Raw genomic sequence first — 13,987 nt, 5'->3', positions numbered from 1 at the left:
CTTCTTCGAGCGGCCATTAGATGTATCTCCACTAGGAACAGTGTAACTAGATGGGGCCAATGAGGACAATCTCAGTTAATGGAATGTTCTCTTAGATAGCCTGGCCCTAACCCATATGGGGTCTTATCAGTAGACAACAAATCCTTAAACTTGGCTTGGTAGTGAATAGGCAGGCAGTGCAATTCCTTCAGCACTGGTGTACCTTATGTACACCAGTGCACAGTAGCACAGTACTCTGCAGGAGAAGGTGCCCTGTAGATTTCATCAGGAAGTCTGTTCCCTGTGATGTAGGAATCAGACTTCTAATGTGGTGGCACCTAATCTTCAGAATCCCCCTCCTTCTCCCGTCCCATTATAGATCAGACAGACACAATCTTTCCTGTCTTTACGGCACCTATATGTTTACTCTCAAAAAGCCTGTTTAAGTGGTGGATTTTATACCAGTTGTTATTTGTAAGGGCCTTAAATTGTATTTTTATCTGTTCTATTGTTAATGTGAACGTTGTTAATTAACTAAACAGACAAACAAACAAAATGTTCAGTCAGATGCTCCAATGAGCATTCCAACAACAACAACAACAACAACAACAACTTGTAGCCTGCCCATTGGACTGGGTTGCCCCAGCCACTCTAGGGGGCACTTTGCACTAGCTGCAGCTTCTGCACTGATCCCCAAGGGTAGTCGCTAAAAAAGAATCCCCCCAAAGCTGCAGTCATCCCAATCTTTTTGATTTTCTTTTCACAATAATGTATTATAGCAAGGTGTTCCAAATTGCTAAGATCTGTTTTATAATCATACTGCGTGGTTCTCCAGCTTCCTTCCTTGCTGCCTTCCTTCTTTCCTCCTGCTTTTTTTAAAAGCACAATTCAACATCAAACCCTATTTTAGGCCCAAGGAAAACATGTGAGTGGTTTTATCACTGGCGCAGTGCACAGAGTGTGGTTGTGCGTGACAAAAAATGGGTCTGGGCTATATGACAACTGGCGGTGGGTATTCAAAACATAATATCAGTGTGAATTCCAGAAGCTGGCCTTGGGACAAGAGATAAGCAATGGGAGTGGGGAAGGACAGGCAGGCTGCTGTAATGAATTATGTACCTAGTGTGGCCTCCCCCAGCCTGGCGTTCTGTAGACTACATCTCCCATGGCTGCTGTGAGTTGTAGTTCAAAACACCTAGAGGGCACCAGGTTAGGGAAACATGATTGAGCAGGGAGTGACAATGATGGTGGTTCAAAACAAAGTTTAAGTACAGCAAGAAGGGAGTTTGGAAAGGCTCTGTTGTGTTAACCTTTTGGTATTTGCTTCTGTGTTGTACCCATAGCTGCTATTACTTCTCAAAGACACGTCATAGAAGCGTTTCAGTTAAACGTGTTGCAAACTTTGTATGAGAAATCGGGTAAGCAAAAACGGAACTCCACAGCACCATCTGGTGTCACAGTGTTAGAATGCAGAAACAACACATGTAAGGCGTTTTTTCTTTGCCAATGTAGCCGAGTCCCTGGTTTGTTTTTTTGAAAACAAATGGGGAACAAGCAGCGGCACAGTCCCATATTATTCTATATACATGATATTCATATTTTAAATTCATTACTAGGTTCAGATGTGTTCTATTTTTTGTGGTATAAATATAAATGGGAGAAGAGAGCTGGAGGCAGGTGAGATATGCTATCTAATATGGAAGTTATAGTGACTTTATTTTTTTAGATTCATTTCCCTTTTCCAATATGCACTGTTTTTTACTCTTTTTTATACACCTTCTCTCTCTCTCTCTCTCTCCCTCTCTCTCTCTCTCTCTCTCTCTCTCTCTCTCTCTCTCTCTCTTTCTCTCCCTCCCTCCCTCTCCCCCCAACCTTTTTTTTTGGGGGGGGAATGAAGTTTCAAGTTTTTACAGATGTGATGTGTCAGTTTACACAAATTATATGCTTAATATGTTTGCTTGGTATGCATTTCTTTTATAGATATCTATATTATAAGGATATTGTGGTTCCTAGCATTGTACTTTCAATGCCTGGAATGTGCTCTAATAATGTAGCCACCAATATATTGCTTTTTCATTTATGAGTAATATGGATTTTAGTAGTTGTATTTTATGCCTGGGCATTAGGAGATTTTGAGATGGAGAATAGTAATGTGTCCTATACTTATAGATGACATATATATTATACTTACTTTAATAGATTTATTATGACTTTAAAATTTGTTGCATGGTGTGTTAAGAGCTTAGGTTCCTCTAGCGAAGGAAACGGGTACTCTATAAACTAAAAAAATACTTAAAAGCTGATGTGGCATTATTACAGGAGACACTTCTTTTGGTGGAAGATAAATATAGAATGTATAAACGCCCCCTATTTTTGGGGACTCTGATTTAAGAAAATGGGGAAAGATCCACTCGTGTATAAGACGCTCCCAAATTTTGGACATTATTTTTTAAGGAAAAAAGCCTAGTCTTATACACGGAAAAATACGGTACATGCTAGTAATCATTCTAAGCATTCTAAGGGTGTGGCTATATTGAACCTCATAGAAAATATTTGCTGGGGTTTGAGAAGGTGGTTGCAGCATGCAAACCCAAGAATATTACTGAACTGGAAGCAGTTGCTCATGAGAAATGGGCCAAGATTCCTCAGGAATGCTGCCGGAAGCTGCTGTCTGGTTATGCATCTCGTTTGCAGCAGGTCATAGCACCAAAGTTTGTTCTACTAAGTTCTAAATATGCTTGCCATGAAGGGGTTGAATAATAGTGAGACTGGAGAAGCCAGTATAAGTTGCAATTTCAGCTGAATTTGGGGGAACCACTTGAAGCATCTGTTGTGTCGAGCTATTTTAATTGCTTTTGCTTGATTTGCTCATTGCAAACAGCTGAAAGCCTGTAAATTTTGATAATAAACCTGATATGCAATGGGGGTTGAATTATTTCAATTGCAGCTATATAATCATTTGGTAATAAGCCTATGGAAGACAGATGCACAAGCAATAGGTATAGAACAGGCTTCCTCAACCTCAGCCCTCCAGGTGTTTTTAGCCTACAACTCCCATGATCCCTAGCTAGCAGGACCAGTGGTCAGGGATGATGGGAATTGTAGTCTCAAAACATCTGTTTAAAATGTGGCTTTGGGGGACAGCGAAAGTGGCTTAGACAGGAGTGTTTATGGTCCAACATCCACATATGATCACATATGGAAATGACTAGAGCCCAGTGAACATGGGGCAAAACCACAAATGACAAAGAGTGTATTGTCAGGTGTTGTCAGTGACGAAGGAAAAGGCCAACTAACCTGCCTCTTGGATACATAGGAAAGGAAGTGGGTTGCAGCCCTGAAAGTTCTACCTTCCAAGAGAATTAAAATGAATTTGGGCTAAAAACTATTGCTGACAACATGAATTATACCAAATCTCTACATTGCTTGGAATCATTTGGCACCGTTGTCTAGAAAAGGCGAATGAATCATTTCTGCACAAGCAAAGGAATGTGTTTTCTCTAATTGATTAATTCCCTTTTTGTGAACTGAAAAGTCTTCTAAAAAGTCTTCATATTCTTTTGTGCCAATTTGGAATTTTCCATGCTGCCAGAGATAAGAAGTATGGAAAGTTGCAGAAATGAAATATTACTGCAATCACTTAACTAGCAAGTGTATTCGGAGAATCGTGAGTGAAGTACTCGTATTGTGGCTTCTTGGTGGGTTATCATCTGCAGCATTTTTAACGTGACACCCTTCCTATCTATCCCTACATTCATCCTGTGGAGGATATTGGGATGAGAGACAGGCACAATAGTTGAGTGTCTCCCATCCCCATTGCCTCAATGTGCATGGCTCAGGTGTGAGGAGTGAAGTGCAGCCTTGGTTCCTGCCAACATCAGTGCACCAACCCAGCTCTCACCTTCTGACCTCAACAAATTCAGTAAAGATTTGAAGGGAGAGCCAGTGGTACTCACATAGACTTTTCCCTACAATGAGCAGCCCTGATTGCCCAAGGCTCCTTCAGGAAGTCCCCCATTCAGAACTTAGTTGAACATATGGAAGTCAAAGCAACAGATCTGGCCAGGTGCACAGACATCAGAGGTGGAGTTAGGCAGGAGGACCGACATCAGGAGCAAGTCCAGGATGTGTAACTAACTCCATCCTCCATGTGTGGCCAACATCTACAATCACAAAACAGCCTTACCATCAGGCAATATGAACCAGTCACTATAGCAAGCCATTTACGGGTGTGAACTGTGAGCCCTGGGAAAGTAATAATTCAAGCACGCGCACATTTCTATGGAACGGGTCCCTTCCGTTTCTACAGTCCAGTCAGGGGCACGATAGATAGGACTGCATCATCTCATTTTCACGTGGTTTGTATTAGCAAATACTGGGGATTAGGTCAATATGCTACTGGTTAATGATTGCTGTGGGAAATCCTAGTGCTACATACAGTAGGGTTTCTTGAAGCAGATGTGTAAAAGTGCAAAAGCAATAGTCATATGTACAATTTGCCTTTAAACAATGTGTACATGTATTTGGGAAATCTAGACAAATCAAATTTTCCAGACAGGAGTGTCTGGATGTTTAAAGTTGTGCCCACACATCTCTTACCATCCCACTTCTGTGTGTTTCCTACAGGTAGCAATGGCTTTAGTCCCGGAAACAAACAAACAACCTTATAGCTGTGTTTCTTACTGCTCTGACAAACATTTCTCATGCTGTTCGTCCTGGTCACTATTCTTATCTTCATCTACCACTACACACATACTACACACATCTATCATCTATATCTATCTATCTATCTATCTATCTATCTATCTATCTATCTATCTATCTATCCCCCATTGTGCAATTAAAGCCATTCACCAGCACTGACAATAATTCCTTCTTTCCATTATTTTCCATGACCTTGACAGCTCCACCACCACCTCCAATCCTCAGCAAGTGTTTCACAACTCTACAAATGTGTTTCAGTGCAGCTGTATTTTTTTTGTAATTCGGCAAAGTTAAGTCTTTCTAGGGGGCCTGAACTGCTGGTGGATGTATTTGTTATGTTGTTGGTGTATTGTAAACCACAAGCTTGCCCTAAATGTTAAAAAATAGCATGCTTTGCACTTTGACTGCATGCACAGCATACATTCAAAACACATTTAAAGCCCATGGCTTCCCCAAAAGAATCCCAGGAGCTGTAGTTTACTCCCCCCCCCCGCCCGCAATAGAACTGCAATTGCCAATAGCTAACAAACTACAGTTCTTGGGATTCCTTGGGGGAAGTCAATTGTATGGTGTGCATACAGCCCTAGAATTAAAGAGCTTGAAGGGACTTAAAAGGTCATCAAATCCAAACCCCTATTTGGCTGGAAATGCCCAAACAAGGCAATCTGCTTGATGCACAACTAAGGACATATCTATGTTTGGTTGGTATTTGGTGTGATAAATATGAAGGACATAATCTAGTCCTCAGGAACATGTGGTGACCACATACTCAAATGTTGTGAATATCCATGTCTCCCTAGTACATGTTTGGAGATATGCACCTCTCCTCTATACATCATGTGTTTTCTCCAGCAAATTCCAGTTGGACACTAATATTCCTGTGCTGAATAAAGGACCAAAAGCCTCCAAGTAAGTCAGGGATGGGGGTCAGGAGGGCTTACCTCCTAGTCAATGTGCTTAGGAGTAAACTCATCGGAACTCAGTGCAAAATAATTCCAAGTTAGAACACATTGGCTTGTCCTGTTACGGATTTGTGGGGAGGAAAAGCACCTCTTATACTGCTCTGCTTTTTTAGAAGTGTAACTAGAAGGCCAACCAGTTCAAGGCCAAGCTAGCAGCAGTGTAGTAAATGTCCATCCATACATAAGAGTTGCAGGAGGATATGTTTTCTCTTTCACAATGTAACTGCATATTTGAGCAGTGAAGCAAATAAAAGGAATTGGGTCAGAGAACAAGAGACCCTGAAAACAAGGATCATAAGACAAATAGCTATGGAGCTTATTTAACTAAAAGGAAGCCATAATGAAGCGACTGAAGCAAGTAAAGGAAATGGCTGGAATACCTATACAGCTGAATGTGCAATGGATATACATCGAATGCACACTGCACAACACCTCCTCTCAGAGTCGTGCTTCTGTTATGGGGCCAAATTCCAGCACACAAACAGCAATACTTCGTACTTAGGAAATATGCCCCTTTCCCCTAGATCAAGGGTGATGAACCCCTGGGCCGGATATGGCCCAGAGCTGGATTTCGTCTGGCTCCTTGGGTTCTCCTCCTGCCCATCAGCAGGAAAAAGCGGAGAGGGAAAAGAGTTTCGATGTTCTGCAGAATGGTCAATTGCAACTGTGTTTTCTGAAGGAAAACCAAAGCCAATGGGGAAATGTACCAACAGAGAGGTAGACTTATTTGCAAATTTGCTCAAAATGTCCATGCATTTTGCAGTTGGATGCGTGTAGTTTGGGGGGGGTGCAATTGCATTTTGAAGTTGAGGCTCTGAATAGCTGTAAAGCAAGGCTTGCAGTTCAGCTGTGCATTCAACTGAGTCTTGACATTATTTGCATTCTTCTGCTGGGATTACAGAGTTCTTTTTGCATTTTGCACAGCCAGTACAGATAAAGGAGGTTGGAGAGCTTTATAAACAAACTCTGTTGGTTTTTTTTTTCTTTTTTTCTTTTTTTAAAAAAGTCTATGGAGAAAATGGAAGGGTAAAGCGAGTGGCACTGCTAAAAAAAAAAAATTCTCATTTTCCATAGGAAACGGCTGCTTGTGCCTCAACCCCCTTTTGGGTCTGGCCCAGTGTAGGTGCTACACAGCCTCCTATTGGAAATTGCTTAAATCATCAGCTAGCTAAACTGTTGCTCAGAGAGCCTATATTTTTACCGTTCACCATGGCTTATCATGACATGCAATCTGGAGCAATGTTTCAAAAAGCCATACATATTGAGATGTCAGCAATATGCAACTGTATCAAAATGTAAAATCAAGTTGGTGCATGTCTACTCAGAAGTAAGCCCCACTGATTTGAGCAGGACTTACTTCCAAGCAGCATGCATAGAATAACAGCCTAATTGGCTACTCAGTGGAAAAGGAAGATGTTCAGCCAACCACCCAATTCTAATTTAAATGCTTGACAGCCCTGACATACACTTGTATAAAGTGTGTTGAGCATTAATGGCTCTCCATCATTATCTCACAAAGGTGGATTATATTCACTTAATTAACCTTATCAACAAGGTATTTACAGTACTCAATGCTGAAATAAAATGTACATTGGAAGTAAAAGTACCTATCTTCTGCCCATTTACCTCCCCACCAAATACATCACCATCAGAAAAGGTAGCATTTCCTAGACTGGACCCGTGAGTGGGGAGATGGTCTACAAGTAGAGCTTCAGTACTGTGCTTTCTGCTAATATCTGACCCATGATCTGCTGATCATGAAGGATATACAGCTTTTAAAAAGTGGAAACTTGTTTTAGCCCGTGGATCACCCCAGCCTGGATCAGGGCCAACGCCTATTGTACAGCACGGTACAATATAAGATAGGATACGACACAGTATAAATAAGAGATAAATCTTGTAACTTAATAAAGATGTTTGTGAAGTACTTTAGTTTTACATTGTGTTTGCGTTTATAGGTAATTTCCTCAGATATTCCCCATCCAGTATCAGCTCCCTAACTGAAAAGTTTATTTAGATTACTGTTCTACTAGATAAGATAAAAATGGAGATAACATGCGCCACAGAAATCTACTCGCTTGCAAGCATGGATACTATTTTGTCACTTACCCCTGAGGCTGTGGTTTGTGTGCTAGGGGAAGCATTTTTTCGGCAGTCATCTGAGTTCGTAGAAGACGTGGAAGTTGGAGTCATAGGAACAGCATTATTGCTATTATTACCTGCAATGGAAGCACCCAAGTTAGAACTCTGCGTTCTCCAGATGGACAAATCTCTGCCCCTCCACAAACCCTTTCATTATATTTACCCGAGCATGACTTTGTCTTAGCCAAGTTCTTTGGTTTTCGTTTCCGGGTTTGAATTCCCTCTTTCTTCATAGCAAGGGGTCGGGGCACCTAAAATGCAATACCCCCAAAATTTTAAAAAAAATCTGAAATTTGTTTTGTCTTTGGCTACATTAGACACATCCTACTATAAGCAAAATTACAGTGAAAATAATGACATTAGGACATGATGTTTGATTCATTATGTAACCACTATTCATGTAAAATTTCACTATTTTTCTTTCTCCAGTTCTACACCCCGTAGGTACACAGAGGAGCGGTCATAGGATATGGTTTTTGGTTTTTTTATATCTGGCTGGCAAACAGTGACACTTGATTCTGTAATGGACATTGTACTCTGTGCAGATATAGCGCTGCACATATATGTGTGGGATCTTTTAGGCCTATAAACCTTATGCATATTCAACATCCTTAAGAAGATGGTAGAATGGTAGTCTCCTTTCAGGTGGCAGTATTGGGAACAGTGCTAGACACAGTCCAACCATTTCTCATCCATCTACTAAATAGTTGGGCCTTTCCCATCAAACTTGCAGCCTCTCTTATCAAAAGCCTTTCCCTGCAAACTTGTGTTCATTTCTCTCGATTGTCTGCACTATTGAAGAACTTCTATGTGGCTAGAATGTTTTGCATGTGGAGTAAACCAGTGGTTCCCAATTTGCTAAGTACTGCAGAGCCCCTGTTTTTCAAAAGCCAAGCAATGGAACCCCTACTTTTGAAAACTTTGATATCTCTATCATAGTTTTTGTTATGTGAATGGTGCCACAAATAGCCTGAGTGGGTTATGCGGACCCCCTAGGGCAGACGGACCACTCATTGGGAACCACTGGAGCAAACTATTCCTTCAAAGTGAAGACTGTTCCCTTTCTCCGAAATAGAATTTGCACTTTTACAAGTGCTATATAATGTCTGTTCCACATTTGCAAAGAAGTTGATATTTTAATGCGGCAGAACCTGTGCTTTGGAATTCCTGACTCTTGACAATAGGCAGGCACCCTCGCTATCTTGTTTTAGATGCCTAATGAAAACTATTGTTTTGTTTTGGCAAACCTATCCCAAGACATAAGTTCATTGGCTATATTTGTTTTAAATGTGTAACTGATGTCAACTTTGTTTTAATGATCGTTTTATGTATATTTGTGTTTTCTAATTGTTCTGTGGATTTTTGGTTGTGCTTCATCTACGATTATATCTGTACACTACTAAAACCACTCTTCGATTAAGCGGTTCATAAATCTCCCAACTATTAAACCAATAAATAATACCCAAGACCTGTCAGTAGCAGCAATCAGTGACTTCTGTTTTCTGTTTAAATTACTCTTTACTGGAACATTAAATGATGGACTGCGACATGACGTGGGGCTGTGGATTTCTCTATTGACATGCCCTATCATTTAGTAGCTAAGTACAATTGCATACATGCAAAATAAAAATAAAAATGGGAGGGATAAGAGATGCTCTCCCCACCCCAATCCCCTTTCACCCTCCTAGCAGAGTTGGACTTGGGTCTCCTGTGAAACTAAATGCGTGTTCCATCTCAGGAATGGTGTGCTGGCTGGCCATTAAGCATGCATCAAGCAAGGACTGAAATAGCTCCTGATAATATGAAGTAGCTGCTCACCCCATGAAGTTTCATGTACAGGCCACAGGCATTGCATACGGGCTCTCCTTCTGCATTCCTGCGCCAGAGGGTGGTGGTCGTAGTGTGACAGTTGGCGCAAGACAAACCCATTCTTCTCGAAGAAGGCTAAGAGGCAAGCACAAAGAAATGCCAAATCAACACAAAGACATGTGGAGAGAGTTCTTCTGCACATAAGCAGTAGCAGGATTGTATATAGACCACAAAACTGGCTTCAAAAGAAACAGAGAGAGAGAAAAACAGACAGACAGACAGACAGACAGACAGACAGACAGACAGACAGACAAACAAACAAACCATTAAGCCGCATTAAACAGTTGGTCCCTTACCTTTCCTGCCCCGATCTGGCCACATTGATCCATACGCCGGTCACCTCCTGGCTTGACAATTGTATGTTCTTGAAACTGCCCCTGAAACTGGCCCGGACACTCCAGTGGGTGCAGAATGCTGCAGCGAGGCTCCTCACAGGGTCCCTGCCATGGGAGCATATTCAGCCAGTGCTTTAACAGTTGTACTGGCTCCCGGTGGAGTATTGGGTCAGGTTTAAGGTGCTGGTTTTGACCTTTAAAGCCCTTTGTGGCTTAGGGCCCTCGTATTTACGGGACCGCCTCTCCTGGTATGCCCCGCAGAGGACCTTAAGGTCCATGAATAATCATAGTTTAGAGGTCCTAAGGAAGTCAGATTATCCTCCGCCAAGGCCAGGGCCTTCTCAGTGATGGCTCCAACCTGGTGGAATGCTCTGTCCCATGAGACCAGGGCCCTGCAGGATTTAACTTCCTTCAACAGGGCCTGTAAGACAGAACTATTCTGCCTGGCTTTCAATTTGAACTTACCCTGATCTTTTATTCCCCTTCCTTCCCTCCCCCTCCCTTTTTTATGAAGATTACCCGCTCTGGGATCCCACAGCTAATTCTCCCCTGGTCTCCTCACTGGCCCAAATAGGACTAATTTAGCCAGCTAGCCCTGGTGATCATCTAATGTTTATTGGATGGATTTCCCCCCAAATTGATTTTTGAATTCTAAATTTATTGTTATTCATGTTTTATACTGTATTTTATGCTGTTTTTTGTTGCATCAATTAAGAGTTTTAAATTTAAATTTATTGTTTCTGAACCGGGAAAGGTTGGGTACAAATAAAAAATTATTTATTCATTTATTCATTTATTTAGGCGGTAGAAAAGGAAAGAGACTCAAAGGTTTAATGGGCCAACACATTTCAAAAATATCTTCTCCATGGTCACTCAAACACACAATGCCATGTTTTCTACCATGCGAATTCATTTGGTTACACAGTATGGTTGAAGAAAAAGTTGTGCCCCTGAGTAAGATTTTTTTAAAAAAACAAACATGTTAGGCCAGAGGTTTTCAACCTTTTTAATCCACAGCTCCCTTGACCAACTACATTCTTTCTGCGGCACCCCTGTGGGATCAGGAGCCCAGTTATGTCACCCCTTGCCTGCAGAGCTGGCAGCCTCTCACCCTTTTTCAAACACCCTCCTTTGTGGAGTGTTCCCTCAGCCTCCTCTGCCCTCTCCTTGCGAGTCCTCTGGGCAGTGTCCCTGGTCTCTGAGCTGCCCTCCCTGCCCCAAAGAGAGGTGCCTCCTCACACTGCCCCACAGGGGCCTAGGAAGCACCCCCTGGCCAGCCCCAGAGGCACCATTCGCCTGGGGAGCTTGTAGCAAGCGCTACTGCAACAAACCGCTGTGCAAGCCTTGGGGAGGCAGAGACGCAAGGGGGCATCAGAGGCGGGAGGGAGGAAAGAGGGACAAAGACCAGTGTTGCCCACAGCACCACTGACAATCACGCAAGGCACCCCAAGGTGCTACGGCAACTTGGTTGAAAAGCACTGTGTTAGGCAATTTTTCTGAACGCTTTTCAAACTCCCATCTCTCCCCTCAGCTCTCCAGTAAATTGGCTAGCCACTTACTTTTATGTCTTTGTTCCCACCAAGAAGCAAAACTAAAATATCTTGCTCCCCCCTCCTCCTGAACCATTAGTTTCAGTTTCTCCCACTTCTTCCAGCTCCCCCCCCCCCACAAAAACAAGTGTTTGGGGAGCATCTGAATATATTAATCATCTTCCAGTAATTCATGCAAAGAGCTATGTGGAAGAATTAACATTCCAAAATACTTTGCAGAAGTGGGCTTTAATTGTTGTTTTTTGGAAGGGGGTGTCAGTAAACTCAAGTATAGCAGAGCAGCCTATATTATAAACAAGTCATTTATGGCACTGTTCAGTGGAGTTTGGAGCAAAGATGAAGCAACTCTACATCAGAAATAATCGTACAACAAAGAGCTTTACAACCACAGACCATAGATCATAAGTAAAGCTGCTCCCATAAACATGTGAAATGAAGGTGAAGGGGTTATAAAATTTCCTGTAACAAGTGATCTCTTTTCCATTAATCATGGGCAAGAATTTCAGCTACATCATAAATCTGCTGTTTTGCACAAGTACTCAAACATTACAAAAACACAGACTCACTGACTATAGATTTACAAACTAACACATTTGCAGGGAGAGAGGGGAGAATCCGTTACAGAAATAAGTATTTTTCTCATCCAAGATTGTAAATGATGACACTCTGGGAAAAATGAATTTGTTCAGGTTCCACCCACCTTTCTTTCTGCACAATTTGCCAGTTTGCTAGGAATTTTTTTAGCCATTGGCTCTACTGAGACAACTGACACATAAAAAAACAAATAACCATTGTCAAAATCTGTTTAGAATATTACTGTTTCTTTATCTTTTCTCACTTTTATGATGAAAATGCATAGAAGAAACAGTAGGGGGGAACCACAGAATTTTATGATTATTACTTAAAATGATTTTATTACTAATTGTGTTATTCTAAGGATAATATTAGATTCTCAGCACTCATTCTGGAAAATGTATATTTCTAGTTTTTATGGTTCCAGGATTCTCATTTGTCCCAATGGCTCAGGAGCAAATTGACCAATTTTTCTCAACAATGATCATCATTTAGCGGTGGCAGCTGTAGGGCACATCATTAAAGTTCATATAAATTAGATAATATTGGAAGCTATTAAAAGAAATGTACAAATTATTTCCATGAAATGGGCTGCTGCATAGTCATGTTTTCTTAAAAAATATATGACCCTATATAAAAGATAATATGTATGAAATAACTCAAGTTTCCTTTTCACTTATTTGGAATAAATGGAGGTATTTTTTATTCCTGTGATGTGGGCATTGGGGCGGCACAGGAAGACTTTCTTTCTCCTAATTAGATTATGCGCTACTTGATGAAATTAGGTAGATAACCAGTTACAAAACTCCTCCTGTTACTAACTTTGAAAATCCCTTTGTCCATGGGGGCACCACTGAATAGATGGTAATCAGGTGAGGAAAGTGTGACTTTTAAAAGCTCATTGTCTACCTTGGCTGGTTTTGTTTGTTTGCCTTTGAAAAGATTGTGTCATCTTAACGCAGCCTAAATAAGATTAGCATTGATTAAATTTATGGTAATCAGGATTACAACATAAACGAAATGCAGTTCAAAATCTGTAATGGTTGGCTGAGATGACACAGCCTAAGTAAGAATATTAAGTAAAATGCAATAGTAAAAAAAGCAAAAATCTCTAATATCACATTATTTCATATGGGAGGAGAATGAATATATTCTAGTTGCAAGGGAGGAAAATTTGAAAAGTCTTTCTGTTAGTTATTAGTTAGCTATATATATTTTTTTATCTTGCCTTCCAAATGTATTTTTCTGGGCTATTTACATAACATTCATGTAAAATAACATGAAAATACAAAAACTAGCTGGAAATAATAATAGTGTAGTGTAAAACAGTCATTGGCTAAATGAGGTTTCAAATTATGGGTTTTTTAAAAAAAATGTTTCTTTACCTGATTGTAGATGCCAGGTAAACTTCCATGGGGAAAGCATCTGACAGGTAAGAGAATACCAATACTGTACCCCAGAGATATCTCTCTGGTTACCTAGTGGTAGGATGAGTTGAGGTGGAGTGCACCGTCTACAATCCAGGGTAACTGAATAACCCTTAAAAGCCATCATCCTAGTGAGTTTACACGTCAAAGTCAAAGGCTGCATTTCAACTGTGTGAAGATCTTCTGTTGACGCTTACCGGGTTTTACTTCCAGGTCATTAGGCGTCAGACTAAAGGGTTTGTGTGAACCCAAATCACCTCACTCCCAGCCAAATGCCAACATCCTAACTGTTACAATACCCTCTTATGAGTTCACTGTTCTCAGATTCTAATTAACTGGTCATTGTGCTATACACTACTACTACTCTCTGGGAAGCATGAGTACATTTATATGTTTGTAGTGTAACACAGCCCCCTGAATTTTTGGACTACAACCATTGCTAGTCC

At 41.0% G+C, this 13,987-nt stretch overlaps 1 protein-coding gene across 5 annotated transcripts in view; it reads right to left on the bottom strand.

The window, feature by feature from the left end:
* GATA6 (GATA binding protein 6) overlaps nucleotides 1-13,987 on the bottom strand; it is a 34,229-nt gene that overhangs the window by 2,209 nt on the left and 18,033 nt on the right. For 3 of the 5 annotated variants that reach the window (XM_082235237.1, XM_082235238.1, XM_082235239.1), the window contains exons 4-7: nucleotides 9,953-10,096; nucleotides 9,606-9,731; nucleotides 7,951-8,038; nucleotides 7,755-7,864 (exon numbers count right to left, since the gene is read on the bottom strand). In XM_082235237.1, the coding sequence (XP_082091363.1) occupies nucleotides 7,755-7,864; nucleotides 7,951-8,038; nucleotides 9,606-9,731; nucleotides 9,953-10,096 (468 nt within the window). Of the gene's footprint in view, nucleotides 1-4,536; nucleotides 4,600-7,754; nucleotides 7,865-7,950; nucleotides 8,039-9,605; nucleotides 9,732-9,952; nucleotides 10,097-13,987 lie in introns of those variants that run through there. The other 2 variants (XM_082235240.1, XM_082235241.1) reach the window with 2 other exon arrangements.

Source organism: Podarcis vaucheri, assembly GCF_965113315.1.
Source record: "Podarcis vaucheri genome assembly, chromosome: 8".
Classification (NCBI taxonomy): Eukaryota; Metazoa; Chordata; class Lepidosauria; order Squamata; family Lacertidae; genus Podarcis; species Podarcis vaucheri.
Note: the sequence above shows the minus strand (reverse complement) of the source record. Positions and strands in the feature narration are given on the sequence as shown.